The sequence below is a fragment of the Sinohyriopsis cumingii genome, chromosome 6, assembly GCF_028554795.1.
Source record: "Sinohyriopsis cumingii isolate HCF-2022 chromosome 6, ASM2855479v2, whole genome shotgun sequence".
Classification (NCBI taxonomy): Eukaryota; Metazoa; Mollusca; class Bivalvia; order Unionida; family Unionidae; genus Sinohyriopsis; species Sinohyriopsis cumingii.
In genome coordinates this window covers 108,332,481-108,345,479 of record NC_142966.1, presented here as the reverse complement: position 1 = coordinate 108,345,479, position 12,999 = coordinate 108,332,481, and the positions used below count along the sequence as shown (strand labels likewise).

The 12,999-nt window shown below is 33.9% G+C and overlaps 1 protein-coding gene across 2 annotated transcripts in view; it reads left to right on the top strand.

Moving 5' to 3' along the window:
* Nucleotides 1–6,081: 6,081 nt before the first annotated feature.
* Nucleotides 6,082–12,999, top strand: part of LOC149797682 (WD repeat-containing protein 19-like) — a 68,265-nt gene continuing 61,347 nt past the window's right edge. For both annotated transcript variants that reach the window (XM_089962597.1, XM_089962596.1), the window contains exons 1-3: nucleotides 6,082–6,183; nucleotides 8,454–8,579; nucleotides 11,196–11,345. In XM_089962597.1, the coding sequence (XP_089818723.1) occupies nucleotides 6,088–6,183; nucleotides 8,454–8,579; nucleotides 11,196–11,345 (372 nt within the window). In that variant the 5' untranslated portion in view covers nucleotides 6,082–6,087. The remainder of the gene's footprint in view (nucleotides 6,184–8,453; nucleotides 8,580–11,195; nucleotides 11,346–12,999) is intronic.

Sequence of the window (12,999 nt, the reverse complement as noted above, 5' to 3'; positions counted from 1 at the left end):
TACAAAATTTCCAATCAGCAATACAAAACATCTTCACGAGATACCTTGAATTAGCAAATGTATAAGCTAAGTGATTTGGAAGGTGAACCAAGAGAGTGTTATGCCATTAAAGTATATTCTTGCTCATTCATGGCTCCAAAACAATAAAACAGGATAAACTGTTTGTAAAATGTATTAGAAAATTATCCCCATCCACTAACTCTATACATACATGTACTCTCATAGAACTCTGTATTTCACTTCTGCAATTACTGAACTTTATAGCTATTTATCAGGTTTCATTCCAGTTACATAGATAAGTTGCTGCTGTTGTTATTGTTGTTTTTAGTCTATCATTTTTCTTTTGTGTTGAGGTTGAGATAAAACCCTATACAGATTACAACATAAATAATGTTGTATGCATCATCGATTTATTCAGCGAAAAGGACTTGAAAAATACAAAGTCTCAGTGAAATACACAATATGGGTAACACAAACATTTGCTCTTATTTTCAACATTACATCTACACATGCCAGAGAGAGAGGTACACATATTATGCAAAGAAGATATTGCTCTATTTTGTCAGAAAGCTAATAGTCCTTGTCGATAAGATGAGTTTCCTGCCATAAATGCTCAAATCCAGCCAAATGGTATTGTTACAAGCCAGGAGTATTTGCTTGAACGAGCGGTGTCAAACCCTGGCACGATTCCGCTAGAAGTCATACGTTTACCCCAGATTTCCAAAGACTTCTATACAACTTCAGTTGTAGGTTAGAAAGCCCGACATTTCCATTCTATACATAAGTTTTTCACTAATTAATGCAAGACCACAGATCTCAAAGCTTGCCAGATATCTATCAACTGCATATCTGCATGGTTTCTCTTCTCTCCGTATCACCAGCAGTTCACACTGTAGAAACTGTACAACTATCCCCTAACACAGGGAACTATTTTTACTGTGCCACCTTAGGTCAGTCAATTCATGGTTTCAAGGCACATTTCACCAGTACAACTGCATCACATTTGCCACCATGGATACATAAACAGTATCTGCTGAGTTCCTTCTTGTTTATTCCTTTGTGTAATTTACTGGTCTCCTACCGTAAATACTGCCACTGCAGTCACACCACCAATGTACACCACTAGATTTTAATAGGGACTATGGTATTCCAGGGACACTCATTTGGTTTTGACCTGAGTTCACTAAACGTCAACCATGGCATCATGGAAACTCACTAACACTTCACTCCATGACATTTGCTTCTACTAATTGGCTAATTATTACGGACTAAGGAATATTTCCATTGCATCGAGTTCCAATAATCAAACAAGTAATCACACAAAGCTAAGACTTCCTTAAAACGGGACATTATAACCAAATGCACCTACTCCAAAATTTATTACACTATGATCTCCAAAGTGGTGGGCTAGTCTGATGCTTGTTATGTCATACTAAATGCAGGACAATCAGTCAGTCAATAAATTTGATCAGTCAGTCAATAACAACAAGATATATAGTCAAATAGTAATTGCCCTTAAGTCAAATAGTAATTGCACTTAAGAACAGTTGTAGACAAAACCGTTATTGAGGTTACAGTTACTTAATACTAGTATGTTATTTGGATTTGATTTTAACGTAGCTTTAACAGTCTTTCAGTCATATCGCTACAATGTCTCCAGTGCGGCAGTTTATTGTGATGTCGAGTATTGGGGCATTATGCCGCAGACATGTAGCATGATGTTCCACCCAGTCACATTATTCTGACACCAGGCCTACTAGTCCTAACACTAACCTCTTAATGCTGAGCACCGAGCGAGGCAGCTGTTAGTACCATTTTTCTGTCTTTGTTATGACTCAGCCTGGGTTCTAACCCACAACCTCCCACATCCGAGGTGGATGCTCTAACCACTAGGGCACCTGAGCTGTCGTATTGGTTGTTAAGACTGGACTAGATGTGCAAACATGTCCTTGTTGGCCATAATGTACCAATGTCCACTGTGTTCATGCTTTTGACAAATAGTGTGCGTCCTTAGTTTGTATTGATAGTTCAGACTAGATGTGTAAATGCATCTTCATGGTCCATAATGTACCAATGTTCACAGTCTCCGTGATTTTGTTAGTATTGTGGTATCCTTTTTTGTATTAATCATTTAGACTAGATGTGTAAATATGTTCTCTTTGTCCATGATTTACGAATGTCCTCATTCTTCATGTTTTCTCATTAACTTTTTGCATCCTTAGTTTGTACTGATATTTTTTCTGTCTGTTTAAGCGTGTCTTTGTTGTCCATTATGTCTGCAGTCTCTTTTTTGTCAACAATTATGTGTATCCTTTGTATTGATATTTGATTATATATGTTTAAAGATATCTCCTTCAGTTACGATATACCATAGTCGACGGTCTTCTAGATTTTTAAAAATCATTGTTTTATTTTGTTAAAGAATAGTACAGATTATCAGTGTAAAAGTGTTCATTAAATTCTTAGGTCAAAGTCAAGAACAAAAATCTTAATACATATTAACTATTGTGAAACAATTAAATGAAATTCAGTCATAATACCAACATTGAAAATCAGTTTCAGATTTCCTGAATTATATGATGGTTTAATATTTAGTAGAATAGGTTCATGTCATATATAAATTGTTTTTGATATTATCAATTTATGGACACTTACAGTGTAACAATACATGTTTTGATACATGGGCATATTAACAATCCCAGTACTGTGCTTCTGTCTAAACACATCTATGAACAGTATGAAATTACCAGCCTTACACATCGTTGTATGAAGTAACAATTAAAGACTGATGCCTTAATCAGAGCCGGGGTAATCATAATGTGATTGGCTTTTTATTCTGGAAACAGTGAAAGATATTTCTTTGATGAAAAAAAGAATTACAATTATGTCTGAGTGCACCAACCATCTTAGTCTGAACAGTTCATGTATAGCTTAATAATGTTTCTCTTCATTTTCATTTTGCAAGAATGTGGGAGTCACAGCTGGCCATGACGTCACACTATCTATAATTTTCACGTTGTGGTCGATAGTTATGTGTGTCCTTAGTTTGCATGGATTATATAGAATATTTGTGTAAACGTGTGTGTCCTTGCTTGCATTGCTTAATTTCATATTCATTAAAATCATACAGTTCCCTCTTTGATACATCACCATTTGCTATTAATTTACTGCATCAAATTGCATTTTTTTTCACTCTATGATTGCCAGAACAAATGTCTTCAGTATGCGGTTCCAGATCCAAGTCCTTGATATCCACCAAATACAAGAATGTGTGTGTATGTGTGTGTTCAGTCAGTTTATCCTAAATGGTGAATCAAATGATTTCAGATTCTCTCCAATGGTTGAATGTTGATTAAATTTTGAGTACAACTGCTTATAATACGTTTTATTTGGACCATAGATGAGTGTTAAATTTGTAAATAAGTATTTTGCCCATGTACAAGATACATGCCTTAAACTAATTATATCATTATAATCATTTGATTCATATTGGTATATAATGCATGATTTAAGTTACTGAAGATAATTTGTGCTTTTGCATGAATTTTAGATGCACAATGTTTGCTGTATTGCTAACTCTGAATGTGTTTTTATTGTAATATACATCACCCTTGATAACTCGTACACATTGGGGTAAAAAAACATCAAGCACATTATAAGCAAGAGCTTGAGTTACTGAGAGACATGTACAAAATTAAGAGGATGCCCTCCCTGCTAGACATGGAAAAAACTGAGGGAGGTGGGGCTGAATACTCATTTTAAAATTGCAATGGGAATAGGGGTCAATAAAGAGCTTTTTCAAATGAAGTTGTTTGCTTTTTTATATAAATTACCTCTTTTTTCAAGATACCCAACCTGTCAAAGATCCTTAACAATATTACTTTGGAGGTTTCAAGAACCTTCACTTGTACATGAAAACATTTTATATTACATCACTACCTATTAGTTAGTTGTTCCTGTTTCACAACAAAGCAAGATTCTTTAATTTCATGACACCACCATCAACTTTAAAACTTGATTTTTTAAAAAAATGTATTATTCTGTTAGTTAAATATTGATGTTTTGATTTAATTGCAATTAATAATGAAGCTTCTTGTCATCCTTGAGAAAATCACTGAGTGCCAATTAATAAAGTTTAAGTTCACTTCTGGAAATCGCTTCTCCATCATGATGTTGTTGTTGTAGGGTTTAACGCCATTTTTCAGCACACGATAGGCTATACATGGCGGCCATTATTTATGGTGGAGGAAGAACCTGGGAAATCCCCGGAAAGAACCAACGACCCTCGAGAAGCTACTGGCAAGCTTTCTCATGTACCCACATTGGCCGAATGCGAGACTCGAACCTACGCAGACAGAGGTGAGATGGCAGTGATCCATCATGATCTCCATCATGAACTCTATCTGCAAAACAAATCTTTTCATTCACCAAGTACACATATTGATTGGCTGTCTTGCTATGTTTCATCATATTTGTGAATGAGTAGGTTAATATAAGATAGTTTAATTATATTACTTACATAATAATATTTATGACAGTATTTTATTAAAATAAATTAAAATGAATTCACCTGACACAGCCTTGATTGATAGCTCTTATTCAGGTACAATTTGCATGCCTTTCAACTCTTCTTTTATGTCACCCCTTTCATTCAGTTTGTTACAAAAGGCATAATTAACATGATAATACAAAGTAGGTTTGCTTTTAAGTGAGTGTAACATTATAACAAATACTCATGCAAGTCAGAGATAAAAATTGGGTTCTCACTGAAATGCTGTAACTATGATGGTAGATAGACATTTTTCATGTTTGAAACAAGAGGGCATATTTGTGTTTATGATGATTATGCTGATACCAAGTTGAAAGATAGAACTAAAACACAAATCTAACTTGACAGAACTTATTTAAGTGGTATTTACTGCTTAAAGGGGAGGGGTGCCACCAGTAGGCATCAACTATTTTTATTTATATTGTACTGAGAACTTGTTCAAAAAGAAATATTAACATAGTATATGACTTCTTATTAAATGATGGGAATGTCATGACACTGATTCAAATTTTGAGGTACTAACCACCGTTTTCAATGATAAAACAAGCAATATATCAAGGTTACATGTACCAATTTTTTCATGTTCAACAAATAGGAACAGTTTGCAGGTATTGGTTAAAACAATGGGATCAATGTGTAACTCTTTGTTGTAAAAGAGTTCATTCTTATCTGGGTGCAAGTTATTGAGGTAGTGATGTAATCATATATGCTTTGCATGTTATATATACTATATACATAGAGAGAGAGAAAGATAGTGAAAAATTGAATGGGGACAAATTGCATCACATTTGGATTTCATTAGCTTTGAATCTGATACAGTATTTTGAAAGAATTTCTTTTGATATATTTGAGTATAAATATGCTTAATTTTCAGGTGTAATTTGTTGAATCAGAGCAGGCATGTGCAGGCTGGATAGTTATTTAAAAAGCCACGCCGTGTGATGTAAAGCAACTGGATAAATCCAGGTCTCATGCAGGATGCACATTGCACAAGCCTGCTGCAGTGGGTCTGAAAGCAACTTGAAAGCATTATATTTGAAATTTGTTTCATTTATGCATTTTTTAAAATCTTCTTTGTTTTGCTTAGAGCACACTCCAGACCTTCACTCTATGCTCAGAACAATCATTATTTCTTCAGTGAATGGTATTTGATTATTTATCCAGTTAAATTTATAATTGTTAAATAATAGTATCTTTTTGTGCAGTTCATAATATTAGGGTCTTCAGAGTTAATTTATGCTTTAATTGTTTTGGATTATCTTTCAAAGATTTGGGATTTTCACTAGTGTAATTGCCAAGAGCATAGAATTTGCCTGGCAACATACACATGATTTATATTTACATTTACAGCTGTATTATATCTTCGTACATGTGTTATTTGGTTTTCAACATTGACACATGCTGATAAGTCTGGTATATTTCTTTTGAAAACAAATTAAATTGGATTGCACATTTCAGAGAACCTCTGAATAAATAGTCCCGAGTGTAGTATTCTATTGCTGTGATGATTTATGTTGACTATTTCAGGTCTAGAAAAGATGAAGGACAGGGAATATCTTGGTACTGTCCACTCCATCAAGCTCAATGCGGACTATGCTGCTGTACATTTTGAGGACAAAGTTCAGCTTCACATGGTTAGTGTCATGTCGACAACTCAGCAGTATTGTCTCTTTGCTGCACCTCGACTGACGATAAAATTAAAAATGTGTGTGAAAAGAACAGGATACATGTACAAAAGTTATAAGTACTGTAAACAAATTAAAAAAATGCTGGACTTCTCTAAGTTGAGTTATAAGTACAAACTTAGTCATTTGTATTTTCCAGTTAAACTTTAATTTAAAGTTTTAAAAAAAATCTTCTTAATTTTCATCATTTTTTTGTGCATCAAACACAACTAGTATACAGCCTTTGGAAAAACCATTAACAGGAAATACCAGTCTAATAATGTAACCACATGCTTTCTGTGCATGAAATGGTGCAGTTTTTAGGACAAGCACTACAGTCTCATGCACCTTATGACAGAGGGTGGCAGATAATTATATCTTGTCTGTGTGATTTTCTTGCTCAATTTTGAACTGTTGATGTTTTGGGCCAGTATTTCCAGAAGAGCTTAAAATTTTGGAAAGCTTGTATATCAAAATAACTTTTAGAATGAATCCTTTCATGATTGTCTTGGCATTTGGAATTTGAGAAAATTTAATTTACAACCAATCAGTGAACAGTAATTTACAAACCAGTCAATGAATAGTAAACAAAATGTGATGTATAAATGTTTCAGTTGTTTCTTTATACTTACGGTCATTGTGATAGTAACAGTATATCTACTTGTTAATATTAGTTTATATATGTGCTAATTACACCAGCATTAACATGAGTTCCAATAACTTTCTGTTACATAGAATACTTGTAAAAATGATATTAGTTCCTTCCAGTTTTTGTTCTGAAGCAAACAGGTCTTTGTGACTGTTGTAGTCATAGTCAAATAACTAAATGGCTGAATGATTCTGAGTCTTATTTTGATTATACCATTAAGTTGAAAATTTACACTTTTTCCTTATGACTAGAATTAGAAAACACTATATTTTGAGTGATTTATAAGTACAGTGTAACTTATAGCAGCAGATCATTCCATATGTAGGCCACCTGCTAATAATGTAAAACATCTGTGAACCACTCTTTAGAATTTCACATATTTAACCTCTAAATGAAGAACACCTTACCACAAAGAACATAATTTCATAGTCCCATGAGTCTTTTATCGAGAGGATTCATTGTTCATGAAATTTTGCACCTGAAAGAGTAACAGAAATCCAGAGATGCTGCCATGGCTGCAAGATCACGGAATTCTCACTGCAGGTATCACTGGTCATTCAGCTTCTCACAACCAGGGAAAAGTCTTGTAAATTATTTACAAGTTCCTGCAGTTTGTTGTACACAATATTTGTTTATTATTTTCTTTTAAAAGACAGATTCAAAATTAAGGTTAGTCAAATGAAGTCATAGTCATCCATTTTACAGATGAACTCATTCAAGCTATATTAAGGTAGATTTAGTGATTGAATACAAGAATTTGTATGATTGAGATCTGATGTTTTTTTTTTAATGAAAACTATTCAGCGGTTTTGATTTAATTGTCTCCTAGAGAGATATAACAAACTGATCCATTTGATCAGTCATTATATAAATTTTTATGGCATTACAGTTAGTGTTCATGAATGTCAAAACAGAAGAAAACTGGAATTTTCATGGTAAGATTGTCTGCTACAGTCAGTACTATATAACAAGTGGAAAGCTCTCATATTTCAATGTGAACTGAAGATATCTCTCAAACCAGTGATACAGAAATAGCTGGCAACTTGTCCACAGGGCATGTGGAATGGGAACAGGCTGAGAAAATGGAACTGAAATTCTAAGACAAGTGGTTGAGTACGTAAAACTGGTTAGGGAAAAAAAGGATAGGATGTTATGTGTTTTAGTGTCAAGAATATAAGAAAGATAATCCATTTACTAACAAAAATGGTTGAACAAACTTTCTAACATTGACTTTGACATGGCATATGGAATCAGAAAAATAAAATTATTCAGATACAAGGGGATTATATAGACGATTATTTCCCATTTTCTGAGGCTTTGAAGAAGGTAGGGTACCTCCCCCACTTAATAAAATTCTTGGTACTATCTCTGGATATCTGCACTTTATATAATGTATCTAAATTAGGACAGCATGTAGGCTTGTGATGTACCACACACTCTTCAGAAGCATTTTTCTTTAAAGATTTATACTTTTCTTGTAGAGAGCATTTGCCCCCATTGTATTCATGGAACCCATGTTCGCTGTTATCTTGCCAAAGTTAGAGGATATATTTATAGTTTTATATATGATGATTTGATATCTTTGTCATAGATTGAAGGAGAAACAGCTGGAACCACAGATGAAAGAGAGAGTATTCTATTCCCTGACAAAGATGTGAATGTGACACGCATTACCTGTCATGATATGACACCAGAGTTTCTCATATTTGGAACCAGTGTAAGTATATTTTATTGGCCTGAATAGTGAAACATTAAGGAACCCCCTCTTGCATCTATGCTGTTTTCTCTCTCTTTCCAATAAAAACATTGGGAATCACCATTTCCCTTCATATGCATCTGTCTGTCTTCTCCTATGTTTATCTGTTTATGAATCCATTTATCCAACTTCTTGTCTTTGAGGTCTTCATAACAATAATTAGTCCATCAAACAGTCTCCAAATCAGTTGCAAGGAAATGCATCAGACTTAGAGAATTACTTGCTTAAATTGTGATGATGAATCTGAAGAGAATTATTTAGTACCCCCACCCACCTGTCATTTTTAGCTTTGGGGATGAGGTGGTTTAGGAATCAAAAGTCAGTTTACTTAAGTTTCATTAATAGGGACATTTCTTAATAGTTGACAAGTCTAGATTAATTGATATATGTAAGTTTGAAGGAAGGGTACATATCTGTATGTTGTTTCATTATCCTTGGACTAGAGTCAGAAGGTTAGTGTATGATGGAGGACATGAAACTGAAATTTATTAAATTCTCTATGTTGTTTCTGAAATGATAATTTGTTCCAAATGATTCAGTGTTTGGGGATTTTAGACATAAAATATAATCATTATCTTTTTGCCTAAAAGAATATTAGTAATGCAAGAAAAATGAAGACAAAGATAGAGAGAGCTTGGCAATGACTTTGTTTTTTTCTTCTTCAAAATATAGACCCAATTTCTTAGATTTTAAGTCTTAGTCTAATAATTTTGTGGTAATGATTAGATTGGACTTCAATAAATGAATCTAATGGCACACGATACATGTGTTGGTCAGGAGCCACATTGTTGGTTCTACAGATAAGCTGAAGCAAACAGCATAAAATTAGATCTGCTGATACATTTTGTGATTGGGTTATACAAATGATTTAAAACAAATAGCACAGACTAAGATCTACTTGTATATTATGTGATTCGGTTTAACTCTACTTACTCTATGATTGATTTAACACAAACAGCAAAAACTTAGATCGGCTGTTACATTATGTAATCAAAGTCTTCACTGTCAGTTCTATTTATGATTTCAAGCTACCAACATAGATTTAAATCTGCTGATGTACATTAGAGAATCTGGGTCTACAGTTTCGTTCTACAGATGATCTGAAGCTTACAGCAAAGATTCACTGAATCTGGTAAATTGTGTGATCTGGGTCTGTGCTAATGGTTCTTCTAATGATGTGAAGCAAGGAACATAGATTCAGATCTGCAGGCACTTTTTGTGATCAGGGGCTACATTGTTGGTTTGTGGATGATCTGAAGAAAGGAATATAGATTCAGTTCTGCCGGTACGTTTTGTGTTCTTTGGGAATCTTCTGTTTTGGTTCTACTGATGACCTAAAGCAAACAAATTAATTCAGATCTGCTAGTACATTGTGTGATCAGGGTCTACACTGTTGGTTCTACAGATGACCTAAAGGAAACAAACTGATTCAAATCTGCTAGTACATTGTGTGATCGGGGTCTACACTGTTGGTTCTATAGATGACCTAAAGTAAACAAACAGATTCAAATCTGCTAGTACATTGTGTGATCAAGGTCTACACTGTTGGTTCTATAGCTGACCTAAAGCAAACGAACTGATTCAAATTTGCTAGTACATTGTGTGATCAGGGTCTACACTATTGGTTCTATAGATGACCTAAAGCAAACGAACTGATTCAAATTTGCTAGTACATTGTGTGATCGGGGTCTACACTATTGGTTCTATAGATGACCTAAAGCAAACAAACTGGTACATTATGTGATCAGGGTCTACACTGTTGGTTCTACAGATGACCTAAAGCAAACAAACTGATTCAAATCTGCTAGTACATTGTGTGATCGGGGTCTACACTGTTGGTTCTATAGCTGACCTAAAGCAAACGAACTGATTCAAATTTGCTAGTACATTGTTTGATCGGGGTCTACACTGTTGGTTCTATAGCTGACCTAAAGCAAATGAACTGATTCAAATCTGCTGGTACATTGTGTGATCAGGGTCTACACTGTTGGTTCTATAGATGACCTAAAGCAAACAAATTGATTCAAATCTGCTAGTACATTGTTTGATCGGGGTCTACACTGTTGGTTCTATAGATGACCTAAAGCAAACAAACTGATTCAAATCTGCTAGTACATTGTGTGATCAGGGTCTACACTGTTGGTTCTATAATTAACCTAAAGCAAACGAACTGATTCAAATCTGCTAGTACTTTATGTGAGGTCTTTCCTAGTAAAACATACACCATACCCATTGAAGGCAGTATGAAAAAATTATATGCTGGGGTAGTCTGACTGATCTAGGAGTTCCTATGAAAATAGATTAAAAATCTAAATTTCACCTATCAGTGACTATTCATTGTTTATAGTGTCTTTTTTATGTCTCAGATCTGTTTTACTGCAGCAAACCCAATTTATGGTCTACATTTAGTTCCTAAGATGAGTTAAAACAGCAGAGTCAAGTCTGTTGGTATATTATTTGGTTAGGGTCTGCACTGCACATTGTTGGGTACACATTTCATTTGAGGAAATCTAGTATGATACATGTATAGGTTTTAATAGATTTAGAAATTGCTTGCATGTTTGCCTTCATTTTTAGAATGGCTGCATCAATTACTTCTTTGTGGAGGACTGGTCATATGTGAATGAGTTCCGACATGTTGTTGGGATCAAGAAGCTGTTCCCTGATCCAAGTGGAACAAGACTGGTCTTCATTGATGACAAGAGTGATGGATTTGTCTACAATCCAGTAAGTTTGGTCCCTCATGCATATATTCTGTTTTATTTGACAGTAGTGTCTAAACATAACTTAAAAGAACAAAAAATCAGCATGCCTGTGGAACTCAGAATGCATTGATGTGTCAGAATGCAATACTGAGGTAAACCATAGACAGGCTACCATGCATTGTAATTTGTTTGGGATGAAAAAAGGTGGTTTAGATGATGTTGTTTTGTCTTTATTATTACTCTCATAAAATTTATTCTGAATTATGTTGAGCTGAATAGGTCACACGTGTTCCATTGTGATATAGTATTTTTGTTTCCTCAGAGTGATTTCAGCTCGGTAAAACAACATATTGCACTCATGTAACATCATGGTATGAAAGTAATAAAACAATTATGTAACATCATGGTATGAAAGTAATAAAACAATTATGTGACATCATGGTATGAAAGTAATAAAAAATTATGTGACATCATGGTATGAAAGTAATAAAACAATTATGTGACATCATGGTATGAAAGTAATAAAACAATTATGTGACATCATGGTATGAAAGTAATAAAACAGTTATGTGACATCGTGGTATGAAAGTAATAAAACAATTATGAGCTTCTGTTTTACTCATTGTTTTATTGAGCTGTGAAACACAGATATTGGTTTCTCTTAGATGTTAGCGAACATCATATTTCACAGCTGAATAAAATAATATGCCAAGCTAAACAAAAACCCATAATTATTTAGTACTGAATTCAACAAAAACCTGTAACTGTGTATTATTTTATGGGGTCCCTAGCTGGCCAGATGGCCTGAATCACTTACCTTTACAGATTGCTAGAATATCTCACCTCTGTTCATGTGAGTTTGAATCCCAGCTAGACCAATGGTAAGTGAGAAAATTTGCCAGTAGCTTTCTATTCTTGGCATCTCAGATGAGTAAAAAACATTATACATGCTAACACCACTTTTAAATGGCCCTGTGCCCACATAATATATATTTGATAGATTAGGTAGATTAATATAAGATAGTGGCAGTTCTTGAAAGGTTAAATGATTGAATGATGTTATAATGTTATTATTTTCCATGATGTTAAAATTTTAAAAATTTATGTGTGTAAGGTTTTTTGGGCAATGTAGGGTCATGGGTTGCACATGCTAACCGTTATACTTTTGGTGTAATTATTACACTTCCACCCCCACCCCATTACATCTTATTTATGCCTGTGTATGGATTACGCTTTTTTGGTACATTAAAAATGAAATAATAAAAGAGCAAAAAAAAGTTGTGTTTGTCATTTGTTTATCATCTCTTTAGCCCTACATATCATTTAAATTTTGAGAATGTTCTATAAAAGAAGACTGTTGTTTAAAAATAGCATAAGAACACAATCTAATTTCTTCTTTTCTATTTATTACATCTATATATGACATATTTCTAAGAAAATATACAGGCTTATTCAATTTAAAACCTTGTCTCACCAGTTCATTATATTTTGTTAAATATTTATGTAGCAGACCAGTTTATACTTAAAATATTATTGTGCCAGAAACAGGCTTTATTGATGTGACTCATGGATGCTGTAAGACTGAAAAATGTTGGAAGAGAGAGATCTTTAAACTTAAAAACATGTTGGATCTGAAAAATGACAAATCAAATGCAACTGTGATGTAAACTATGTCA